Source organism: Procambarus clarkii, chromosome 88 (genome assembly GCF_040958095.1).
Source record: "Procambarus clarkii isolate CNS0578487 chromosome 88, FALCON_Pclarkii_2.0, whole genome shotgun sequence".
NCBI lineage: Eukaryota > Metazoa > Arthropoda > Malacostraca > Decapoda > Cambaridae > Procambarus > Procambarus clarkii.
The window spans coordinates 11,481,852-11,506,986 of record NC_091237.1 but is presented as its reverse complement, the minus strand read 5'-3'; the positions used below and the strand labels follow the sequence as shown (position 1 = coordinate 11,506,986).

Genomic DNA, 25,135 nt, shown 5'->3' with positions numbered 1-25,135 from the left:
GGGGTGTGTGTTCATGTGTGTCGCAGGTAGGCAGGGGTGTGTTCATGTGTGTGGCAGGTAGGCAGGGATGTGTGTTCATGTGTGGCAGGTAGGCAAGGATGTGTGTTCATGTGTGGCAGGTAGACAAGGATGTGTGCATGTGTGGCAGGTAGGCAAGGGTTTGTTTATATGTTTGGCAGGTAGGCAGGGAGCATGTTCATTTGTGGCAGGTAGGCAGGGGGGTGTGTGTGTGTGTGTGGCAGGTAGACAGGGATGTGTGCATGTGTGGCAGGTAGGCAAGGGTGTGTTTATATATTTGGCAGGTAGGCAGGGGTGTGCGTGTGTTCATGTGTGGCAGGTAGGCAAGGATGTGTGCATGTGTGGCAGGTAGGCAAGGGTGTGTTTATGTATTTGGCAGGTAGGCAGGGGTGTGTGTGTGTGTGTGTGTGTTCATGTGTGGCAGGTAGGCAAGGATGTGTGCATGTGTGGCAGGTAGGCAAGGGTGTGTTTATATGTTTGGCAGGTAGGCAGGGAGCGTGTTCATTTGTGGCAAGTAGGCAGGGAGCGTGTTCATTTGTGGCAAGTAGGCAGGGAGCGTGTTCATTTGTGGCAAGTAGGCAGGGGTGGCAGGCTTTTCAGATGTGATAGGAAACACCAGCTACAGGGTGGGGTCAGCCTCTACATCAAAGAGACACTCATCTGTACTGAGCTGCTAAACACCTCAAATGATATGATGGATGTGCTGATAATCAAAATAGAGACCCTAAATGTAGTTATTGTCCTTGTATATAAGTCACCGAAGGCAAACCCTCAGTTGTTTAAAGACCAACTAATGAAAATAGAACACTGCTTGGAAAACCTCACAAATCCAGCCCCAAACATCATCCTGCTTGGGGACTTCAATCTACGGCACCTGAAATGGAAGCACCTGGCTAATACAGTAATATCAGAAAGAATACTAGGAAGTAGCCTAAATGAAAAGGCACATGCAAATGACCTGCTACGGATGTGCGACAGGTTTGCCTTAAACCAGCAAATAGTAGAACCAACTAGGAAGGAGAACACGTTGGTCCTCATTTTCACTAATAATGATGAATTGATCAGGAACATAATGATTACAAATACCTGTTACTCAGATCACAACTTAATTGAAGTTCTGACAAGCATGGGGAATAGACCTTCAAAACCAGTCCAGATTCCCGGTGGAGGAGATTTAAGCAAATTCAACTTCAATAATAAACAGATAAACTGGGAGCAAATAAACCAGGACTTCACAGAAATAAACTGGGAAGAACAGCTAGAAATGCAAGCCTGAACCAGTGCCTGGAAAAAATAAGCTCAGTAGCACTAGAAATATGTTCAAACCCCTAAGAAAAAACGAGGAAGAGAAGCAGATTGGAACGGGAACATCATTCCCTCTATAGGCGAAGAAAACGAATTGCGAAACAACTTGGGAATCGCACCCTATCTCAAGAATGGTGAAGAAGGTTAGGTAGAGAAATAGAAACAATTGAATTCGAGCTACAAGAATCATACAAAACCCAGGAGAGGCAAATAGAGACATGAGAGAGAAAGAGAGAGAGGAGAGAGAAAGAGAAAAAATGACACTAGGATCTTCATGAGAGTAGGCAACGTAGAGGACATGGCAAACCTCCAATCAGATGTAGATCAGGTCTTTCTATGGGCTACAGAAAATAATATGGTGTTTAACAAAGATAAGTTCCAGCTCATGTGCTACGGAAAAAAATGAAAATATAAAAACGGAAACCACGTACCAAACTCAGGCATATCATAACAGAACGAAAAGGCAGTGTAAAGGATCTGGGTGTACTCATGTCGGAAGACCTTACCTCTAAAGAATACAATAAAGTAGCCGTCCCAACTGCAAGAAAAATGAGAAGTTGGATAACAAGAACTTTTCACACTAGAGATACTGTACCGATGATGATACTTTTCAAAACGCTTGTGCTCTCTAGAGTGGAGTACTGCTGCACAATGACAGCCCCTTTCAAAGCTGGAGAAATTGCTGACCTGGAGAGCATGCAGATATCCTTTACTGCTAGAATCCACTCAGTAAAACGTCTAAACTACTGGACCGACTAAAGAGCCTAAATCTGTATTACCTTGAGCGCAGGCGGGAGAGATACATAATAATCTATACGTGGAAAATAATTGAGGGGCTGGTCCCAAACCTGCACACAGAAATAACATCACATGAGGCCAGAAGGCATGGCAGGATGTGCAGAATATCCCCGTTGAAAAGCCAACCCGTTCTCGCAAATTCGTAAAGTCAATATTGACTTATTAACTACGTGCATAGGTGATATACTAAACATAATAGATGCCCTTAAAAAGATTCATAGAAAACACCGACCTTACCTAACCTTGTTAGTATCTTAAGATAAGCATCTTATTGCTTCGTAATTACAATTATTACTTAACCTATACCTATTATAGGTTAGGTAATAATTGTAATTACGAAGCAATAAGATGCTTATCTTAAGATACTAACAAGGTTAGGTAAGGTCGGTGTTTTCTATGAATCTTTTTAAGGGTATCTATTATGTTAAGTATGTCACCTATGCACATATTTAATAAGTCAATATTGACTTATTAAATTTGCGAGAACGGGTTGTGAAAAGCAGAGGTGCAACAGGTACTCCGAGAGAGAGCTATCAACATCAGAGGCCTGAGACTGTTCAACATGCTTCCACTACACATAAGGGGCATAACTGGCAGACCCCTCACAGTGTTCAAGAGAGAACTTGACAAACACCTCCAAAGGATACCTGATCAACCAGGCTGTGGCTCATACGTCAGGCTGCGAGCAGCTGCGTTCAACAGCCTCGTTGATCAGTCCAGCAACCAGGAGGCCTGGTTGACGACTGGGCCACGGGGACGGTAAGCCCCAGAAGCACCTCAAGGTAACCAAGGTAGGCAAGGGGTGTGTGTGCATGTGTGGGAGGTAGGCAGGTGTGTGTCCATATGTGGCAGGTAGGCAGGGATCCTTGGTTGTCTTGAGATGATTTCAGGGCTTAGCGTCCCCGTGGCCCAGTCCTCGACCAAGCCTACTTTTTGTTACACATCCCCAGGAAGCAGTCCGTAGCAGCTGTCTAACTCCCACGTACCTATTTACTGTTAGGTGAACAGGTGCATCAGGGTGAAATAAAATCAATCCATTTGTTTCCGCCTGCACTGTGGATTGAACCCGGAATCTTAGGACTACAAATCAAACGCGCTGTCCACTCAGCTGTCAGGCCCCTTCGACCTGTGTGTGGCAGGTACTTAGGGATGTATCTGTGTGGCAGGTATTTGAGGATGTATCTGTTTGGCAGGTATTTGGGGATGTATCTGTCTGGCAGGTTCTTAGGGATGTATCTGTCTGGCAGGTTCTTAGGGATGTATCTGTTTGGCAGGAATTTGGGGATGTATCTGTTTGGCAGGTACTTGGGGATGTATCTGTGTGGCAGGTACTTGGGGATGTATCTGTTTGGCAGGTACTTGGGGATGTATCTGTGTGGCAGGTACTTGGGGATGTATCTGTGTGGCAGGTACTTGGGGATGTATCTGTGTGGCAGGTACTTGGGGATGTATCTGTGTGTGGCAGGTACTTGGGGATGTATCTGTGTGGCAGGTACTTGGGGATGTATCTGTGTGGCAGGTACTTGGGGATGTATCTGTGTGTGGCAGGTACTTGGGGATGTATCTGTGTGGCAGGTACTTGGGGATGTATCTGTGTGGCAGGTACTTGGGGATGTATCTGTGTGTGGCAGGTACTTGGGGATGTATCTGTGTGGCAGGTACTTGGGGATGTATCTGTGTGAAAAGTACTTGGGGATGTATCTGTGTGTGGCAGGTACTTGGGAATGTATCTGTGTGGCAGGTACTTGGGGATGTATCTGTGTGGCAGGTACTTGGGGATGTATCTGTGTGGCAGGTACTTGGGGATGTATCTGTGTGGCAGGTACTTGGGGATGTATCTGTGTGTGGCAGGTACTTGGGGATGTATCTGTGTGGCAGGTACTTGGGGATGTATCTGTGTGGCAGGTACTTGGGGATGTATCTGTGTGTGGCAGGTACTTGGGGATGTATCTGTGTGGCAGGTACTTGGGGATGTATCTGTGTGAAAAGTACTTGGGGATGTATCTGTGTGTGGCAGGTACTTGGGAATGTATCTGTGTGGCAGGTACTTGGGGATGTATCTGTGTGGCAGGTACTTGGGGATGTATCTGTGTGGCAGGTACTTGGGGATGTATCTGTGTGGCAGGTACTTGGGGATGTATCTGTGTGGCAGGTACTTGGGGATGTATCTGTGTGGGAGGTACTTGGGGATGTGTCTGTGTGGCAGGTATTTAGGGATGTATCTGTGTGTGGGAGGTACTTGGGGATGTATCTATGTGGCAGGTACTTAGGGATGTATCTGTGTGGCAGGTACTTAGGGATGTATCTGTGTGGCAGGTACTTAGGGATGTATCTATGTGGCAGGTACTTAGGGATGTATCTGCGTGGCAGGTACTTAGGGATGTATCTGTGTGGCAGGTACTTAAGATGTATCTGTGTGGCAGGTACTTGGGGATGTGTCTGTGTGGCAGGTATTTAGGGATGTATCTGTGTGTGGCAGGTATTTAGGAATGTATCTGTGTTGCAGATATAGTACTTAGAAATGTATCTCTGTGTGGCAGGTACTTACGAATGTATCTATATGTGGCAGGTACTTAGGAATGTATCTCTGTGTGGCAGGTACTTGGGGATGTATCTGTGTGGCAGGAACTTAGGGATGTATCTATATGTGGCAGGTACTTAGGAATGTATCTCTGTGTGGCAGGTACTTGGGGATGTATCTGTGTGGCAGGTACCTAGCAATGTATCTGTGTGCAACAAGTACTTAGGAATAGTATCGGTGTGTGGCAGATAAGCAGGGGTGTTTCCGTGTGGCACATAGGGAAGGGTGTTTGTTCATGTGGCAGGTAAACTTGTGTATGTTCATGTGGGACATAGAGGCATGGGTTACCATGTGTGTCAGGTAGATGGATGTGTGCCAATTTGGCAGGTAGATAGGGGGTGTGTTTGTGCCAGTTAGGTAGGAGTATCTGTGTGTAGCAGGTAGGCAGGGGATGTGTCCACGTGTGGCAAGTAGGCAGGGGTGTATTTGTGTGACAGGTACGCATAGGTAGGTGTGTGTGTGTGTGTGTGTGTGTGTGTGTGTGTACTCGCCTAGTTGTGCTTACGGGGGGTTGGGCTCTGGCTCTTTGATCCTGCCTCTCAACCATCAATCAACTGGTGTACAGATTCCTGAGCCAACTGGGCTCTATTGTATCTACATTTGAAACTGTGTATGGAGTCAATCTCCTCCACATCACTGCCTAATGCATTCCACTTATTAACTACTCTGACACTGAAAAACTTCTTTCTAAAACCCCTGTGGCTCATTTAGATACTCAGTCTCCAACTGTCCCCTTGTTCGCATACCACCCGTGTTAAAAAGTTTATCCATATCCCTGTCGCTTCCTTTGAGAATTTTGTAGGTAGTGATCATGTCTCCCCTTACTCTACTGTCTTCCAGTGTCGTGAGGTGCATCTCACACAGCCTTTCCTCATAACTCATGCCTCTTAGTTTTGGGACTAGTCTAGTGGCATACCTCTGAACTTTTTCCAGTTTTGTCTTGTGCTTGACAAGGTACGGGCTCCATGCTGGGGCCACATACTCCAGGATTGGTCTTACATATGCGGTGTACAAGGTTCTGAATGATTCCTTACACAGGGTCATGAAAACAGTTCTGATGTTAGTCAGCCTCGCATATGCCGCAGATTTAGTTCTTTTTATGTGGGCTTCAGGAGACAGGTTTGGTGTGATATCAACTTTTAGATCTTTCTCTCTGTCCGTTTCATGAAGTACTTAATTTCCCATTCGGTATCCTGTGTCTGGCCTCCTGTTTCCACCGCCTAGTTTCAAGACCTTGCATTTACTCGGGTTGAACTTTAGTAGCCATTTGTTGTACCATTCATTCAGTCTGTCTAGGTCATCTTGTAGCCTCCTACTATCATCCTCTGTTTTAATCCTCATAATTTTTGCATCAGCAGCAAACAATGAGAGGAACGATTCTATACCCTCTGGGAGATCATTTACATACAGCATATCTATTGCATATATCTAATGTAATATTTACATATATTACATTTACAAACCTGTATTTATATATATATATTTTAACTTTTTTTTTTTAATCAGCCCCCTATTAAGTGCCCACCTAGGGGCATCCTCCCTGCACTCCCCCCCCCAGCCCTCTCTTCTCCCCCCCCAGCCCTCTCTTCTCCCCCCCCAGCCCTCTCTTCTCCCCCCCCCCCCAGCCCTCTCTTCTCCCCCCCCAGCCCTCTCTTCTCCCCCCCAGCCCTCTCTTCTCCCCCCCAGCCCGCTCTTCTCCCCCCCAGCCCTCTCTTCTCCCCCCAGCCCTCTCTTCTCCCCCCCCAGCCCTCTCTTCTCCCCCCCCCAGCCCTCTCTTCTCCCCCCCAGCCCTCTCTTCTCCCCCTCCCCCCAGCCCTCTCTTCTCCCCCTCCCAGCCCTCTCTTCTCCCCTCCCAGCCCTCTCTTCTCCCCCTCCCAGCCCTCTCTTCTCCCCCCTCCCAGCCCTCTCTTCTCCCCCTCCCAGCCCTCTCTTCTCTCCCCCAGCCCTCTCTTCTCCCTCCCCAGCCCTCTCTTCTCCCCCCCAGCTCCCTCTTCTCCCCCCAGCCCTCTCTTCTCCCCCCAGCCCTCTCTTCTCCCCCCCAGCCCTCTCTTCTCCCCCCCAGCCCTCTCTTCTCCCCCCCAGCCCTCTCTTCTCCCCCCCAGCCCTCTCTTCTCCCCCCCAGCCCTCTCTTCTCCCCCAGCCCTCTCTTCTCCCCCCCCAGCCCTCTCTTCTCCCCCTCCCCCCAGCCCTCTCTTCTCCCCCTCCCCCCAGCCCTCTCTTCTCCCCCTCCCCCCAGCCCTCTCTTCTCCCCCTCCCCCCCAGCCCTCTCTTCTCCCCCTCCCCCCCAGCCCTCTCTTCTCCCCCTCCCCCCCAGCCCTCTCTTCTCCCCCTCCCCCCCAGCCCTCTCTTCTCCCCCTCCCCCCCAGCCCTCTCTTCTCCCCCTCCCAGCCCTCTTCTCCCCCTCCCAGCCCTCTCTTCTCCCCCTCCCAGCCCTCTCCTCTCCCCCTCCCAGCCCTCTCTTCTCCCCCTCCCAGCCCTCTCTTCTCCCCCTCCCAGCCCTCTCTTCTCCCCCTCCCAGCCCTCTCTTCTCCCCCTCCCAGCCCTCTCTTCTCCCCCTCCCAGCCCTCTCTTCTCCCCCTCCCAGCCCTCTCTTCTCCCCCTCCCAGCCCTCTCTTCTCCCCCCCCAGCCCTCTCTTCTCCCCACCAGCCCTCTCTTCTCCCCCCAGCCCTCTCTTCTCCCCCCAGCCCTCTCTTCTCCCCCCCAGCCCTCTCTTCTCCCCCCAGCCCTCTCTTCTCCCCCCCAGCCCTCTCTTCTCCCCCCAGCCCTCTCTTCTCCCCCCCCAGCCCTCTCTTCTCCCCCCCAGCCCTCTCTTCTCCCCCCCAGCCCTCTCTTCTCCCCCCCCAGCCCTTTCTTCTCCACCCAGCCCTCTCTTCTCCCCCCAGCCCTTTCTTCTCCACCCAGCCCTCTCTTCTCCCCCCCAGCCCTCTCTTCTCCCCCAGCCCTCTCTTCTCCCCCCTCCAGCCCTTTCTTCTCCCCCTCCAGCCCTCTCTTCTCCCCCCCCCAGCCCTCTCTTCTCCCCCCCCAGCCCTCTCTTCTCCCCCCCAGCCCTCTCTTCCCCCCCCCAGCCCTCTCTTCTCCCCCCCTGCCCTCTCTTTCCCCCCCCAGCCCTCTCTTCTCCCCCCAGCCCTCTCTTCTCCCCTCCAGCCCTCTCTTCTCCCCTCCAGCCCTCTCTTCTCCCCCCCAGCCCTGTCTTTCCCCCCCAGCCCTCTCTTCTCCCCCCAGCCCTTTCTTCTCCCCCCCAGCCCTTTCTTCTCCCCCCCAGTCCTTTCTTCTCTCCCCCAGCCCTGTCTTCTCTCCCCCAGCCCTTTCTTCTCCCCCCCAGCCCTCTCTTCTCCCCCCCAGCCCTCTCTTCTCCCCCCCAGCCCTCTCTTCTCCCCCCCCCAGCCCTCTCTTCTCCCCCCCCAGCCCTCTCTCCTCCCCCCCCCAAACCCCCTCTTCCCTCCCCCAAAGCCCTCTCTTTTCTCCCCCCCAAGCCCTCTTTTCTCTCCCCTCCAGCCCTCTCCTCTCCCCCCACCCCTCTCTTCTCTCCCCCCAGCCCCCCCAGCCCTCTCTTCTCCCCCCCAGCCATTTCTTCTCCCCCCAGCCCTTTCTTCTCCACCCAGCCCTCTCTTCTCCCCCCCAGCCCTCTCTTCTCCCCCAGCCCTCTCTTCTCCCCCCTCCAGCCCTTTCTTCTCCCCCCCAGCCCTCTCTTCTCCCCCCCCCAGCCCTCTCTTCTCCCCCCCCCAGCCCTCTCTTCTCCCCCCCAGCCCTCTCTTCTCCCCCCCCAGCCCTCTCTTCCCCCCCCAGCCCTCTCTTCTCCCCCCCCTGCCCTCTCTTTCCCCCCCAGCCCTCTCTTCTCCCCCCAGCCCTCTCTTCTCCCCTCCAGCCCTCTCTTCTCCCCCCCAGCCCTGTCTTTCCCCCCAGCCCTCTCTTCTCCCCCCAGCCCTTTCTTCTCCCCCCCAGTCCTTTCTTCTCTCCCCCAGCCCTTTCTTCTCCCCCCCAGCCCTCTCTTCTCCCCCCCAGCCCTCTCTTCTCCCCCCCAGCCCTCTCTTCTCCCCCCCAGCCCTCTCTTCTCCCCCCCAGCCCTCTCTTCTCCCCCAGCCCTCTCTTCTCCCCCCTCCAGCCCTTTCTTCTCCCCCCCAGCCCTTTCTTCTCCCCCCCAGCCCTCTCTTGTCCCCCCCCAGCCCTCTCTTCTCCCCCCCCAGCCCTCTCTTCTCCCCCCCCAGCCCTCTCTTCTCCCCCCCCAGCCCTCTCTTCTCCCCCCCCCCAGCCCTCTCTTCTCCCCCCCCAGCCCTCTCTTCTCCCCCCCCAGCCCTCTCTTCTCCCCCCCAGCCCGCTCTTCTCCCCCCCAGCCCTCTCTTCTCCCCCCAGCCCTCTCTTCTCCCCCCCAGCCCTCTCTTCTCCCCCCCAGCCCTCTCTTCTCCCCCCCAGCCCTCTCTTCTCCCCCTCCCCCCCAGCCCTCTCTTCTCCCCCTCCCAGCCCTCTCTTCTCCCCCTCCCAGCCCTCTCTTCTCCCCCTCCCAGCCCTCTCTTCTCCCCCTCCCAGCCCTCTCTTCTCCCCCTCCCAGCCCTCTCTTCTCTCCCCCAGCCCTCTCTTCTCCCCCCCCCAGCCCTCTCTTCTCCCCCCCAGCTCCCTCTTCTCCCCCCAGCCCTCTCTTCTCCCCCCCAGCCCTCTCTTCTCCCCCCCAGCCCTCTCTTCTCCCCCCCCAGCCCTCTCTTCTCCCCCCCAGCCCTCTCTTCTCCCCCCCAGCCCTCTCTTCTCCCCCAGCCCTCTCTTCTCCCCCCCCCAGCCCTCTCTTCTCCCCCTCCCCCCAGCCCTCTCTTCTCCCCCTCCCCCCAGCCCTCTCTTCTCCCCCTCCCCCCCAGCCCTCTCTTCTCCCCCTCCCCCCCAGCCCTCTCTTCTCCCCCTCCCCCCCAGCCCTCTCTTCTCCCCCTCCCCCCCAGCCCTCTCTTCTCCCCCTCCCCCCCAGCCCTCTCTTCTCCCCCTCCCCCCCAGCCCTCTCTTCTCCCCCTCCCAGCCCTCTTCTCCCCCTCCCAGCCCTCTCTTCTCCCCCTCCCAGCCCTCTCTTCTCCCCCTCCCAGCCCTCTCTTCTCCCCCTCCCAGCCCTCTCTTCTCCCCCTCCCAGCCCTCTCTTCTCCCCCTCCCAGCCCTCTCTTCTCCCCCTCCCAGCCCTCTCTTCTCCCCCTCCCAGCCCTCTCTTCTCCCCCTCCCAGCCCTCTCTTCTCCCCCCCCAGCCCTCTCTTCTCCCCACCAGCCCTCTCTTCTCCCCCCCAGCCCTCTCTTCTCCCCCCCAGCCCTCTCTTCTCCCCCCAGCCCTCTCTTCTCCCCCCCAGCCCTCTCTTCTCCCCCCCAGCCCTCTCTTCTCCCCCCCAGCCCTCTCTTCTCCCCCCAGCCCTCTCTTCTCCCCCCCAGCCCTCTCTTCTCCCCCCCAGCCCTCTCTTCTCCCCCCCCAGCCCTCTCTTCTCCCCCCCCAGCCCTCTCTTCTCCCCCCCAGCCATTTCTTCTCCCCCCAGCCCTTTCTTCTCCACCCAGCCCTCTCTTCTCCCCCCCAGCCCTCTCTTCTCCCCCAGCCCTCTCTTCTCCCCCCTCCAGCCCTTTCTTCTCCCCCCCAGCCCTCTCTTCTCCCCCCCAGCCCTCTCTTCTCCCCCCCCAGCCCTCTCTTCCCCCCCCCCAGCCCTCTCTTCTCCCCCCCTGCCCTCTCTTTCCCCCCCCAGCCCTCTCTTCTCCCCCCAGCCCTCTCTTCTCCCCTCCAGCCCTCTCTTCTCCCCCCCAGCCCTGTCTTTCCCCCCCAGCCCTCTCTTCTCCCCCCCAGCCCTTTCTTCTCCCCCCCAGCCCTTTCTTCTCCCCCCCAGCCCTGTCTTCTCTCCCCCAGCCCTTTCTTCTCCCCCCAGCCCTCTCTTCTCCCCCCCAGCCCTCTCTTCTCCCCCCCAGCCCTCTCTTCTCCCCCCCAGCCCTCTCTTCTCCCCCCCCAGCCCTCTCTTCTCCCCCCCCAGCCCTCTCTCCTCCCCCCCCCCCCCAAACCCCCTCTTCCCTCCCCCAAAGCCCTCTCTTTTCTCCCCCCCAAGCCCTCTTTTCTCTCCCCTCCAGCCCTCTCCTCTCCCCCCACCCCTCTCTTCTCTCCCCCCAGCCCCCCCAGCCCTCTCTTCTCCCCCCCAGCCATTTCTTCTCCCCCCAGCCCTTTCGTCTCCACCCAGCCCTCTCTTCTCCCCCCCAGCCCTCTCTTCTCCCCCAGCCCTCTCTTCTCCCCCCTCCAGCCCTTTCTTCTCCCCCCCAGCCCTCTCTTCTCCCCCCCCCCAGCCCTCTCTTCTCCCCCCCAGCCCTCTCTTCTCCCCCCCCAGCCCTCTCTTCCCCCCCCCAGCCCTCTCTTCTCCCCCCCCTGCCCTCTCTTTCCCCCCCCAGCCCTCTCTTCTCCCCCCAGCCCTCTCTTCTCCCCTCCAGCCCTCTCTTCTCCCCCCCAGCCCTGTCTTTCCCCCCCAGCCCTCTCTTCTCCCCCCCAGCCCTTTCTTCTCCCCCCCAGTCCTTTCTTCTCTCCCCCAGTCCTTTCTTCTCCCCCCCAGCCCTTTCTTCTCCCCCCCAGCCCTCTCTTCTCCCCCCCAGCCCTCTCTTCTCCCCCCCAGCCCTCTCTTCTCCCCCCCAGCCCTCTCTTCTCCCCCCCAGCCCTCTCTTCTCCCCCAGCCCTCTCTTCTCCCCCCTCCAGCCCTTTCTTCTCCCCCCCAGCCCTCTCTTCTCCCCCCCAGCCCTCTCTTCCCCCCCCCAGCCCTCTCTTCCCCCCCCCCCCAGCCCTCTCTTCTCCCCCTCCCCCCCAGCCCTCTCTTTCCCCCCCCAGCCCTCTCTTCTCCCCCCAGCCCTCTCTTCTCCCCTCCAGCCCTCTCTTCTCCCCCCAGCCCTCTCTTTCCCCCCCAGCCCTCTCTTCTCCCCCCAGCCCTCTCTTCTCCCCCCCAGCCCTTTCTTCTCCCCCCCAGCCCTTTCTTCTCCCCCCCAGCCCTGTCTTCTCTCCCCCAGCCCTTTCTTCTCCCCCCCAGCCCTCTCTTCTCCCCCCCCAGCCCTCTCTTCTCCCCCCCCAGCCCTCTCTTCTCCCCCCCAGCCCTCTCTTCTCCCCCCCAGCCCTCTCTTCTCCCCCCCAGCCCTCTCTCCTCTCCCCCCAGCCCTCTCTCCTCCCCCGCAGCCCTCTCTCCTCCCCCCCCAAACCCTCTCTTTTCTCCCCCCAAGCCCTCTTTTCTCTCCCCTCCAGCCCTCTCCTCTCCCCCCACCCCTCTCTTCTCTCCCCCCAGCCCCCCCTGCCCTCTCTTCTCCCCTTCCCCCCAAGCCCTCTCTTCTCCCCCTCCCCCCAAGCCCTCTCTTCTCCCCCTCCCACCCAAGCCCCCTCTTCTCCCCCTAATCCCCCTCTTCTCTCCCCCAATCCCCCTCTTCTCCCCCCAATCCCCCTCTTCTCCCCCCCCCAATCCCCCTCTTCTCCCCCCCCAATCCCCCTCTTCTCCCCCCCCCAATCCCCCTCTTCTCCCCCCCCCCAATCCCTCTTTTCTCCCCCCCCAATCCCTCTCTTCTCCCCCCCCAATCCCTCTCTTCTCCCCCCCCAATCCCTCTCTTCTCCCCCCCCAATCCCTCTCTTCTCCCCCCCAATCCCTCTCTTCTGCCCCCCCAATCCCTCTCTTCTCCCCCCCCCTCCAATCCCTCTCTTCTCCCCCCCCAAGCCCTCTCCTCTCCCCCCCAAGCCCTCTCCTCTCCCCCCCAAGCCCTCTCCTCTCCCCCCAAGCCCTCTCCTCTCCCCCCCCAAGCCCTCTCCTCTCCTGCCCCAAGCCCCCTCTCACCCCCCCACCCCAAGCCCTCCCTCCCTCCACCACCCTCCTGTACCAGAGCCTCCCATCCCCAGCACACCCCAGATCTCCCAGGTCCCCCCTTCCTAGGCCCTCTCATTCTGGTCCCTCCCTGTTTCCCTGCTTCAGGAGAATCAACAGAAACTGAGGAAGGACAGGAGAGAGTCAGTTTCAGGGTGATGTACCTTACCTTGAGGTGCTTCTAGATCAAAGATGGAATTAATTACAAGCAAGGCAAGTGAACTAAGGAAAAGAGCACAAGAAGTGAACCCAGATGTAATTGGACTCACAGAAACAAAACTCTCAAGAATCATAACAAATGCAGTGTTTCCCTAGGACTACACTATAATAAGGAAAGAGAGGGAAGGTAGGGAAGTAGGCGGAGTGGCCCTACTAATGAGAAAGGAATGGAGTTTCAAGGAGATGGCTATCCTGGGCTGTGAGGGATTCAGAGACTACATAACAGGCACCATGACAATGGGAGGACCAAGAATAGTAGTAGCAGTGATATATAACCCTCCACCAAATGACAGAAGACCCAGTCATGAGTATGACAACAACAACATGGCAGTTAACACTATAATTGAGAGGGCAGCCTCTGCTGCCTGTAGAAATAGATCTCATCTGCTCATCATGAGGGACTTCAATCATGTAAGGATAGACTGGGAGAACAAGGAACCGCATGGAAGTGAGGATACATGGAGCTAAACTATTGGAGGTGGCGACAAGGAACTTCTTAAGCCAGCATGTCAGGAAACCCACAAGAATGAGAGGAAATGATGAACCAGCGAGACTTGACCTAGTCTTCACTCTGAATGACATAAGGGATATCGATTTCGAGGCCTCGGTAGGAATGAGCGATCACAGTGTACTGACGTTTTGAGCATCTGGTTAAAGTAGGGTTAAAGAACTCGAGGAAGGGAACTGAAAACAAAAGGCTGGCATTCTGAAAAGGAAACTATGAGAAGATAAGGAAATTCTTAACAGATATAACATGGGGAAACAGAGCTCAGGGGAAAGACGGCCCAAGACATGATGGACTACATCACGCAGAAGTGTAAGGAGACAGCAAACAAGTTTGTCCCGGTCCAGAAGGAAAACGACGTAATGCAGATTAGAAACCCATGATTTAATCATGGATTTTTTTGTGTGTGTGTGTTTTCACCTAGTTGTTGTTGTGGGGGTTGAGCTCTGCTCTTTTGATCCACCTCTCGACTGTCAATCAATAACAAACTACTAAGTAACTAATCCCCCCCCACTCCCCAACATACACACCCAGGAAGCAGCTCTGTAGCAGCTGTCTAACTCCCAGGTACCTATTTACTGCTAGGCAACAGGGGCATCAGGGTGAAAGAAATTTTGCTCATTTGTTTCTGCCTGGTCCGAGAATCAAACCCGGGCCACAGAATTAAGAGTCCTGCATGCTGTCTGCACAGCTACCAGACCCCAACTGGTAGCTGTGTGTGGGGAAGTAGGTGGACAGTGGTGTGAGCCAGTATGGCAGGTGGACAGGTGTGTGTCCGTGGGTGGCAGGTGGACAGGTGTGTGTCCGTGGGTGGCAGGTGGACAGGTGTGTGTCCGTGGATGGCAGGTGGACAGGTGTATATCTGTGTGGCAGGTGGACAGGTGTGTATCTGTGTATGGCAGGTGAACAGGGGTGTGTGTCCATATGTGGCAGGTGGACAATGGTGTGTGCACATGTGTGGCAGGTGGACAATGGTGTGTGCACATGTGTGGCAGGTGGACAATGGTGTGTGCACATGTGTGGCAGGTGGACAATGGTGTGTGCCCATGTGTGGCAGGTGGACAATGGTGTGTGCACATGTGTGGCAGGTGGACAGGCATGTGTCTGTCTTCGGTGTTACCACTACGCACTTGAACTGTGCTCGTGTACTCGTCACCATTGGTTATATTTCACATATCAAATATATCTACGGGATTAATAATTAAAAACCACTGCATTAAAATAAGTACTGTACACCAGTTTACTCTTGTGATAGGGGACAAAAAAAAATTGACAATAATAATTACTGTTCACAGGCTTATGACCTCTTGACACATTTAATACTTTTCGTCCGGGGACGGAGCTAATGTCCACAAATAACTCTACGGATGTCTGGCAAGGATGCATGTGGCAGCCAAAATTAAAATAGTTGTTAAAATTTCAGTTGTTTTCCAATCATTATGGGACTAGTTTTTAAATGCGTGCCCTTCGATTGCGAACCATTTGATACCAGAATGAACGACGTAGCATGAATAGTGAGGTGAGAAAACTGAACAGAGTATACACATTTTAGTATGGGTGGTGGTGGTGTACAGATTGGTACTCGCTCACAGGTAATGCTCGTCCAAATTTCGGGTTTGCTGTAGGAGGCCCGCCGAGCTTTTTGACATTATATGCCTATATCTCTAGAGAATTCTATTACGAACAATTTGATTCCAAAATGAGCGATGTAACTTGAAAATTGATGTGAGAAAACTGGAAAGAGTATACACATTTTAGTGTGGGTGCACGTGCACGCATGGGAAACGCTCGGCCCACCTTGGGGTGAGTATGGGGCATGCATGCTGGGCTGCTCAAAGTGTTAACCCCATTTAAAATCTGGAGTTTTCATTGAAAAAACCATTGTAAAATCTTAAAATCTGGAGTCTGAAATACTGGTGGTACTTTTAATTTGGATGCGAGATCCAGCAGCTGAATTTGGTCCATTGTGTAGAAAGAGGTCTATTATAAGGACGTACAGATTTGAGAGGTTTTCACTTCACTGGATAAAGAAAATGCTGCAAAGAAATAAGTTCATGTAAGAATAGTAAAATGTTTACATGACTGAAAACAAACCTAGGTCACTTCATCCATGTTTACTGAATTCAAGTGTAACAGGTAAGTCATAAACATTTTATTTAACATTTTTATCTTTAATGTTTGAATTTGGTTAATTATAATGCATCTATTTACTTTACAGCAAGCTACTACAAGGTCCGTGAGAAGGAGAGGGAGAGAGACCGTGAAAACCGAGATCGTGAAAGGGACCGCGATAGAGACCGGGATCGTGACAGAGATCGGGAACGAGACCGTGAGCGCGAGAGGGACAGAGACCGGGATTATCACTACAGGGACAGAGGTTAGTTTGTTGCTGCTTATTCATGGCTGTTCTGATTCACCATATTTCTTATTGGAAAGGAAATACAGATAATACTGTTATAGGCATCCCTGGTAGTCCCACATTAGATTCTCACAGATTTTTTACTGTGTGATATCTTATTAAAAAAAAATGAAAGCCATACATGAAGAGTTTAGTAGGCAAAAAGTTTGCCTGAAAGATGGCCGAAAGTAAATGAACAGTTCCTAGATGTAAATTAATGAAGTGAAGCATCTAAATGATATCTTGAAAAGATGGTCCAAAAACCTATGAATTGTAAGGTAGGGAAGAGTGTCTATATATTTTGTGGACATGTTGAACACCAGCCTTTGTCCCGGGCTGGGCTTGGGGAATAGAACAACTCCCGCAACACACTCCAGGTAATGAAAATGTTTTTTTTTTAACCCTTAGACAGTGGCTATGAAGGAATGGTTATAGCTGCCTATTATTAACTAAATAGAAAAATTCCAACAAATAATTTTTCATTATAGAATTATTAATTTATATGCAGAATGTAAGAAAAACACAAAAATAAGTGAATATTTATCATTTCACTGTAAAGGCGTTCAGTAAGGCTGCATCTGGCACTTATTAATGCCTGGTACTCGACTATGCTGACTCTTTGTTTTATCCTCCGAAGTTTCACCGATTGTTTTATCATTTGTTTATCTTCAGTTACAGCCACAGAGAACGTTTATATCCATCTTTGCATCATACGTGTAAAACCCTGACGATAATTGTTTAATTCATCATATGATGACCGCGTTCCCGTAGTAACATTCATGATAACCGCATTTGTGCCGTGAAATGAGGGCAGGATTTTTTTCTTGGGTCACGGTAAACTCCATTATGTCCACACAGACCTGCTGTACCCTTATTTGCATAATGCATGTAAAACCCAGACAATAATTTTTCAAATCTTCAAATGATGATAACCATATTATCCCCTGTGAATCGCCCAGTTGGCTGGGTGTGGAGTAAGACTAGTAACTGCGTGACTCACCATAGATGTAGAGTGCCTTGTATAGTGACTGATTATCAATGTGTATATGTATTTATGTAAATGATTATATATATGTACCTGTATATATATAACATTAACAATTGTGTAACTAGCATCACAAGATTGTCACGTGCTCAGCTAAACGAACTATGTGCCTCTGTAACCCTTTCCACCACCACCCAGGGGATGGGTATGGGGTGCATAATAAAGAAATTGAATTGAATAAACAGTTTGACGATAACTGCTGTCTAAGGGTTAAGAAAGCACATAAGGGTATGTATGGGCAAGAAGAATGGACAAGTATGGGGAAGGGGAGTGAGAAAAACATGGCATGGATGTGAACAATGTACAAGTACTGTAGTTGAAATACATGTTGATAGTGCTGTCTGGAGACATTTGTCGGGAGTAAGTAATTCATGGCATTTCATTTCCCTAGTAATTCATGGTAATTCATTTGGTTTCATTACACTTAGTCTTCTATGATGGCTAAGATACCACTTCATAATTTCCAAGTGTTTATGATATGAAAGGTTAAAGGTCACTAACACTCTTGGCACTTCCTGCCATACTTTTGTACCCTTGATGTGAGTAGGTGCAGAAAGGATTTGTATTAGACTTCAGGACATTTGTAGCATTATCTTCAGTATATGTTGCAAAAGTTAATGTTAAAACCGCTCTCACTAATCTTGATCGTGTATCTAGCTAAAGAAAGGGAATATATATTCTGATGTCTTCCTCTACCCTCCCTTCTGCTCATCATTTCTATCCCTTCCTGTAGTTTGATGAAGATGTGAGGAGTATCACCTTATCTTGATAACAGTTGTCCATCTTTTGCATCAATACTTAGTGTCATAACCCTGTAATTACTCTGTTCATCAAAATATTAACGACTTAAAAAAAAAGGAACATTTCATTCATTTAGTAGTAATGCATTTTTAGTGTGACATCAGTTTCATATGAACAAGTTGATACTGTATTTTTCCATACTGAGTACAGTATTGTGTAGATATTTACAAGTTTTCCCAGCTATACGGGTATATATATTTTATAAGTATAATTTTTTAAGATCGTGAGCAATTAACATATTCACCAATGATTCAATTAAATTAATCAATTCATTAATCATTTATTAATCATAAATTAATTAAATCAATTAACACTTTCGCCCGGGCATGACGCAGCATTGCGTCATCCGTTTACTGGCGGTAATACCGGGGATGACACAGCATTGCGTCATCCACTTTAAATAATCGCCAAAAATCAGGTTTTTATCCGATTTTTTGGGGCCTGGTTTTAAAATGTGCCCCGATGTCTTCCCATTTTCTTTGTTGAGCCTTGTGGCCCTCAGGTGGCTTGGCACATGCTGTCGGCCCATTGTTTTTACACTCCACTGTTGTGACCAACGTCGCCTCCCCTCACATCTCAAACGTGTGAACATTTCGTCTATTTTCCGTGGCTATATTTCTTACTGCGGCTTTAGAAACTATCTACGCTTACTCCACGATAGATAGTGATCATGAACAAGGCCCTTCCAGGAAGAAAATTGCAAAAGAATGGCTTGAAAAGGAAGGGAATTGGGAGTGTAGCTGGAAGGCGCCTGAGCGCTCACTCGCGGCTAACGCGTGGCCCGTCTTCAACTCGTCTGCGGTTGGAGCGTGACCAGGTTTTTTATTTTATATGCTAATGTTCCTCTAGAGAATTCTACTGCGAACCCATTGAGACCAAAATGAAAGACCTAGGACGAAAATTGAGGTGACCAGAGTGAAAATAGTGAAAACATTTTATCGCGTTTGCGCGCTCCTGGGTAACTCATTCGCACTTTCTCTGTTTGCTGCGGGTAATTAGCCGGGCTTTTGGAGTTTATATGCATTTAGTGCTGTAGAGAATTCTATTGCAAACACAATGATACTAAATTTAATCTCGTAGGACGAGAATTAAGGTGACAAAGTTGAAGAGAGTATACACTTTGCAGAATTTACGCGCGCTCCCGTGACACCCTGGGTCCCATATCACACAGTTGAAGGGTGGCGCGCGGGGTACACTAAAGTGTTAAAAGGATTCCAAGGAAAATACATTTAAAGATACTGTACTCTGTAATCTTGATTGTCATCAAATGTAAGAAATGGTTAGGTTTTGGTATCAAGTAAATTGTATCCAAGAAATTTATATCTCAAGTGTTTCGTTTTACTTTGGCCGTATGCAGTGTCGATTACTGTATATCTTGTTATATAGTTTGAAGCTTTTCATCATATTGATGTTCATGTGAAGATAAATTATATTGAAGCTTATATGCAATGCAAAATTGTAACTTCTTTAAGATTTGTATAATATAGAAAATTATTTAATTAATGTTTTTAGTGTTCAGGAAACTATAGTTTGAGTATTAATGTTCTTGTTTGGCAATTTTCCAGGGGATTTCAATTTCTTGTGGTTGCAAGATTGTCCTGGGCAAAAATATCATGTGACTGGTGTTTGAAAATAAAAACAATCATTTGATTTTCTCATAAAACCCACAACTTCATCAATTATACACATATATATTTTTTATTTATATATAAAAGCATTATTGTAAAGCCACTAGCATGCATTGCATTTCAGGCAGGTCCTTAATCCTAATTTTCCCTGGAATACGACACCAAATTGTTTAACAACCAGGTACCCATTAATTTCTGGCTGAACAGAGGTGTAGAGTTAAGGAATGGCACCTTGTCAATTCTCCCTAGCCAAGATATGAACTCGGGCCATATATAATTTATTTTTAAAATGTCGCCAATTAACCTCAGCCTTTAAATCCATTGACCTAAGTGTTAAAGGTGTAATCTCACTTCTTTCTTTTTCCTTTTAATTTTACAGTATTGTTGGCAAATATTTTTGCCTACAAAATATTAAATATTAACTTTTGGTAAATTCATTTTGTCACAACTTAACATTAACAACTTAGCCTGCCCAAAAGTGAACATTTGGTTCCGTTCCCTGCACGTTGAAGAGAAAAATTTTATACCTCGTATCTACTCTGCACAGAAGCAACTGTGTTTAAAGGTGTTTAGATCCTTTGATACATAATGTTGTCTGAAGCTTTTAAAAATGTTTTCACATGATCCATTCTCTACTGAATGAAATAACGTATTAATAAAATTAAATTTACACTAAATTCCAGATGACAGTAGGTCACCTAAAGACCGCCGAAGAGAAGTCAGGGACCGGGACCGGGACCGAGACCGTGACAGAGACAGCCGAGGAAATCATGACCGCATTAATTCAGTTGTAAGTGCTTGATGGTTTATATGCTCTTGGAGTTTGCCTTTCATTTTCTTGAGGAGCATCTCAGACATCACTGTAATTACCTAAGTGTAGTTATAGGATGAGAGCTACACTTGTGGTTCCCCGTCATGCCAGTACTGTCACATGACGCCTTGAAACTACTGACAGTTTTGGACTCCCCTTCATCTTTTCACTTGTTCCAACCATCTACCACTGTTTGCAAAAGGAAATTTGTTCTTGAAATCTTCTTTGTCAATTTTGTTGATCCCCATTACTATTTTTTACATGACCTATAGTTAATATTTGTTAAATTGTTTATATAGAATGCTTGTTTTTGTATTTTGCAGCACAAGAAAGAAGAGAAAGAACGTTTGGCGAGAGTGGGTGACTGGTCGGAGCATGTGAGTTCTTCAGGGAAGAAGTATTACTATAATTGCCGTACAGAGGTTTCTCAGTGGGAAAAGCCTCCAGAGTGGCTAGAATGGGAACGAACACGTGCCAAGGAAACCTCCAACCGGTCACATGACAAAGGTTCAACTAGGCAAGGTATGTATAAATATCTAATATTCAAATTGAATTGTGATCTGTATGTTGAATGCTATTCATGGGTCTTGTTGAGGACGGTTTTTATATATCTTCTAACTTAATAGGTATGTTGAATTTGCACTTGCTAACACTTTTTTAGCATGCATTAAAAAAGGTTTTACTGTTCGGTAAAAACAGGTCTGCATGGAGGTTCTTGTTTTATGACTCCTTAGAGAGAATATTTGGGTGTATAAATGCATCAGAAGTGCTGATTCTAAAAGAAAGGGTACTCATTATGTGGTTTATGATGGGAAATATAATTAAAAGTTTAAGACTAAAGGCAGATATTGGAGTAGTAGTAAATAGCTTAAGAGACTGAAATTAGAGAGGTGTATTAGGGATGTCAATTGCAGGTTACTATTAAATTTTCAGTAATATATGTAAAATGTGTATATAAAAATAGAAAACTATGGTATAATAAAATGGAGAAATCAAATAATTTTTTGTTGGGTGTAAGAGAATGTTACCTTGCGATGATTTCGGGGCTCAATATTCCTGCGGCTCGGTCCCCGACCAGGCCTGGAGAAAAATGAAATAGGAAGTAAAATAGTGTATACATATGAAATGAAGGGTATAGGAAAGAAGTTTAGGCTATGCTCAATTTTACGAGCTTCATTGAGCGATGTTCTGCTTGTTATTTGCAGAGATACATTAGAATTGAATATGGCAAATTGCTTATCACTGTCATTTTTGGTCTACCCAATGTTTATTATTTGTGCAAATTATTGAACATACATATGTTTGTATATCAACACTGTATCAACAAAACACAACTAAATTTCTGTGTAGATTGAAAGATTGATTGGTTCATACCCCTTGGGGCTGAAACCCATTGGTTAACCTGTAAGTTCGAAAAAATGTAATGTAAATCTAGCATAAATGAATGTAAATCATTTATGCTATGAACCTATCAATTGACAGGTTCATAGCATAAATGTGACAGCAGTTTGTTTGTACTCACTAATAAGAGAAGTCCTGACCCTTACGTTATCTTGATCATTGTTATTTACATGGAAGAGGTGGTGGTGGATGTTAATGGTGTTGGGTTGACAAAAGTGGAGATGAGGTAACCTCAGATGTTGAAGCATTTGGGTCAACATGTGATGAGTCAGTTGTAGGTGATGCAATGCGAGCTTTCTTGGAAGTCTTTGCAAAAATACTCATTTAATTGATATTTGTTTCATTCCTTTTGCATGTATTTTCAAAAACTTCATATACTGTACAGTACAAATTTCTCATTTCTCCCCTCAATACCTTTGCCCCTCATTGCTTACGACTCACTTCCTCTCTTCCTCCCACTCTCACTGCTGATTTTTCCTCTTACCCTCACTGCTGCTCTCCCTCCCACCCTCACTGCAACCGTACAATGCCGTATTCAGCGTACACGACACTTCTCGGAACTCCGCTCTCCACCTTAATTATTTCAACTTCTCAAATATCATCACTGACCTCTTTCTTTTACGTATCCCGCTTGTTGATGCCTTCACTGACACAATGGGTGCATTTGGAGCTGACATGGTGCACGGCTGTTTTTAGATTGTGCAGACAAATCCAATAAAGTCGAGGAATGAACACTCCAGTCATGTGACAAATGAAAATAATAGGAACAATGAACCGTGAACCTGTGATGTCACAGGGAATAATGCACTTTAGTGGTGCCTCATATGGTTAGTGGGAAACTAGACATCTGGAGAGTTCTTCATGAGTAGGTTGGCAGTCTTCTTGTTTTTGTAATAAATTGTTAATTGTATCTTCTAATTGGTGTCTGTGGGGCTAACGTTCCTATCAATAATTATTGATAGTTAATAATTGAATATTTATTAATTTTCTTTTATATTCTTGTGCATCATTTGTTGAAATGTTTGATACCTGGTTGATGGGGTTTTGAGAGTTCTTCTCCTCCTCAAACCCGGCCCGAAGACAGGCTTGACTTGTGAGAGTTTAGTTCACCAGGCTGTTGCTTGGTGGACCAAACTCCATATCTAGGCCCACATATCCACCACAGCCCAGTTGGTCCAGCACTCCATGGAGAAATTATCAAATTTTCTCTTGAAGATGTCCACGGTTGTTTTGGCAATATTTCCTATACTTGCTGGAAGAATGTTGAACAACCGTGGACTTTTGATGTTTATACAGTGTTCTCTGATTGGGCCTATGGCACCCCTGCTCTTCACTGGTTCTATTCTGCATTTTCTTCCCTATCTTTCACTCCAGTATGTTGTTATTTTACTGTGTAGATTATGGGTGTGGTGTGTTCGTGGCTAACTGCGCATGTGCAAATCAAATCTGCACTCTTTAATCCAAATCATGCGGGGCCCATCTGATTTGAGTTAGCTGAATTTCTTGCTTGGAATGTTAAAAAATTAACAAATTTGCAATTCATTATTGTCACAACCCAGTCATTCCTGACGTTTACTAAAAAATGATGAATGCAAATTCATTTGGATTGTCCAAAGATTAGAGCTACTGGAATTTGGAATAACGAGCTTTAACAATCTATACACATATGCATTCATATACTTTACATGCATACACATGTACATAAAGTAGCAGTTCAGTAGGGCAAGAAAGTAAAAATTAATTTACCAAACACACACAACTCCAAAATTGTGAGTAATTGTGTGGCTGAGAAGACCTTCTGATGTTGCTCACAACACTGATAATTGTCATAATATGGAGTGAACATTGAAGGACCTGTACTGTACTTGGGAGAAACATGTACACACACTACCAGCATGGGTAAAGCTGGATGAAGAAATAAATTATTGAAAAAGTTTCATGGAAATGTAATATTTAAGAGTAATATTGAAGTTTCCTTCTGTCAATAGGGGCCAAGTTAGCCCAGTACCCATGTTACAACATTTTAGATTCTGAACAAAAGGAAAAAAAATTGCATGCTTCTTCATTCCTAGAATTATCTGGGAGCTGCTAAATGCCACTTGACAAAAAAAAATCATCGAAGATTGAGATCCATTCTTTGCCAAGTGTTATATTTTGTATTTAAAAATTATGTAGCAAGTTTACTACTATTCATACATTATGAAGATTTATTAAATTTAAATTTCAAAATATTTGTTCCTTAAACATTTCCAATGTGCTAAAGATACTTCATTGGAAGGTAATTGGTTTGCTTTCCATGACTGCTGGCAATTTCTCTTCCCCCTCGCCCCCAGCCATTTCTATATATGCTTTGATCTGACCAGAGTAGAGAACTTTATTTAGTGGATTTTCAGTCTAAAATCATCAGGACTAGCTCCTCCTCTTCATATTGGGTGCCTTTTTATCCTCAAATCAAAACTTGCATCTCGAGTTTCGTGTCCTCAACTCGTGTTTATATCATTGTGATTATTGGGTTCTTATGTTAATTTACATTGTTGGCAGTTTTAAGTACAAGGTGGCAGAGCATTCAGCTCGTAAGTTTTCTGGAATTATTTATATTCGCACAAGTGGTACGACTGGTTCTTATACATCTCAGTAGCATTACAGAAATTTGGATTGGTCTCCAAATTGCAGGGATGCAGATAACTGGGTGTAATGCACATAAATTGTGAAGCAAAAAATGGAGAGACCAGCCAGACAACCTGATGTACCAAGGACTGAGGGATGAAGGAGCGACTGACAGTGAGAGTTAGTCAGGTGGGCGGCGCACGAACGGTGTACTTCTTTATGAAGCAATTTAAAAAGTCGTATGTTTGAGGGTGACATTCGTTAATTAAATTATACAATAATATATTTTGTTAACTGAGCAAAAGGCTGTGGATTAATAATATGTTAATTGACACAATATCTACTGACTGCATCATGTGTGTTTTCAACAGAGATAATTTGATCGCAATCAGTGCTAGTTGAAGACTGTATATTTTAATGTGAATGATATATTTTAATCATTAATACTATACTGTATGTAGAATTTGTGGAGTTCTACATATTTAGGGGATGTGAATTATCATTTAGTTCCTATAGTTATAAATTTTAAGTTGGGTAGATAAGACTTAAACATTAATTTGGCACTGTTTGGGCTGTGCAAATGACAGCATTTTGCCAGACATGACATACATAAAGCTGTAAAACTTTGCAAATAAATAACCATACAAAATGCATGGTTCTGATCCATTTATTATGAAAAAATTGGGACCATTTTTAATTTTTATGTTGATGGGAAAAGGTTATTATAAGCTAAATGGGTAGTTTTAGTTGGGTATTTTCTGTTTGTTAAAGTGCAAGAGAATGAGATTTTGGGTGGGTATGTGTAATTACCTAAGTGTAGTTACAGGATGAGAGCTACACTCCGACTGGAGGAGTGTTGCTAGCGGAGTACCACGGGGTTCAGTTCTTGTATCAGTAATATTCATCGTCTACATAAACGATCTACCAGAAGGAATACAGAATTATATGAATATGTTTGCGGGTGATGGCAAGTTACTGGGGAAGATTGAAGACGCAGATGATTGTAATGCCCTTCAAATCTATCTAGATAAAATAAGTGATTGGAGCATCTAGTGGCAATTGGAATTCAAAGTGAGTAAATGCCATGTTATGGAATGTGGAATCAAAGATCGTCTCAAATCGCCTCTTATTGGGATCGTCTCAAAGCTCTCCAAATGTACTTGCTAGAAAGGAGATGAGATAATAAATAATATACACGTGGAA

The 25,135-nt window shown here is 47.9% G+C and overlaps 1 protein-coding gene across 4 annotated transcripts in view; it reads left to right on the top strand.

Moving 5' to 3' along the window:
- LOC123745884 (WW domain-containing adapter protein with coiled-coil wacky) overlaps window positions 1–25,135 on the top strand; it is a 96,011-nt gene that overhangs the window by 9,474 nt on the left and 61,402 nt on the right. For all 4 annotated transcript variants that reach the window (XR_011225695.1, XM_045726987.2, XM_045726986.2 and 1 more), the window contains exons 4-6: window positions 15,460–15,618; window positions 19,797–19,903; window positions 20,248–20,446. Coding sequence is in view for 3 of the 4 variants with exons in the window: in XM_045726987.2 (XP_045582943.1) it covers window positions 15,460–15,618; window positions 19,797–19,903; window positions 20,248–20,446 (465 nt within the window). In the remaining variant the exon portion in view is untranslated. The remainder of the gene's footprint in view (window positions 1–15,459; window positions 15,619–19,796; window positions 19,904–20,247; window positions 20,447–25,135) is intronic.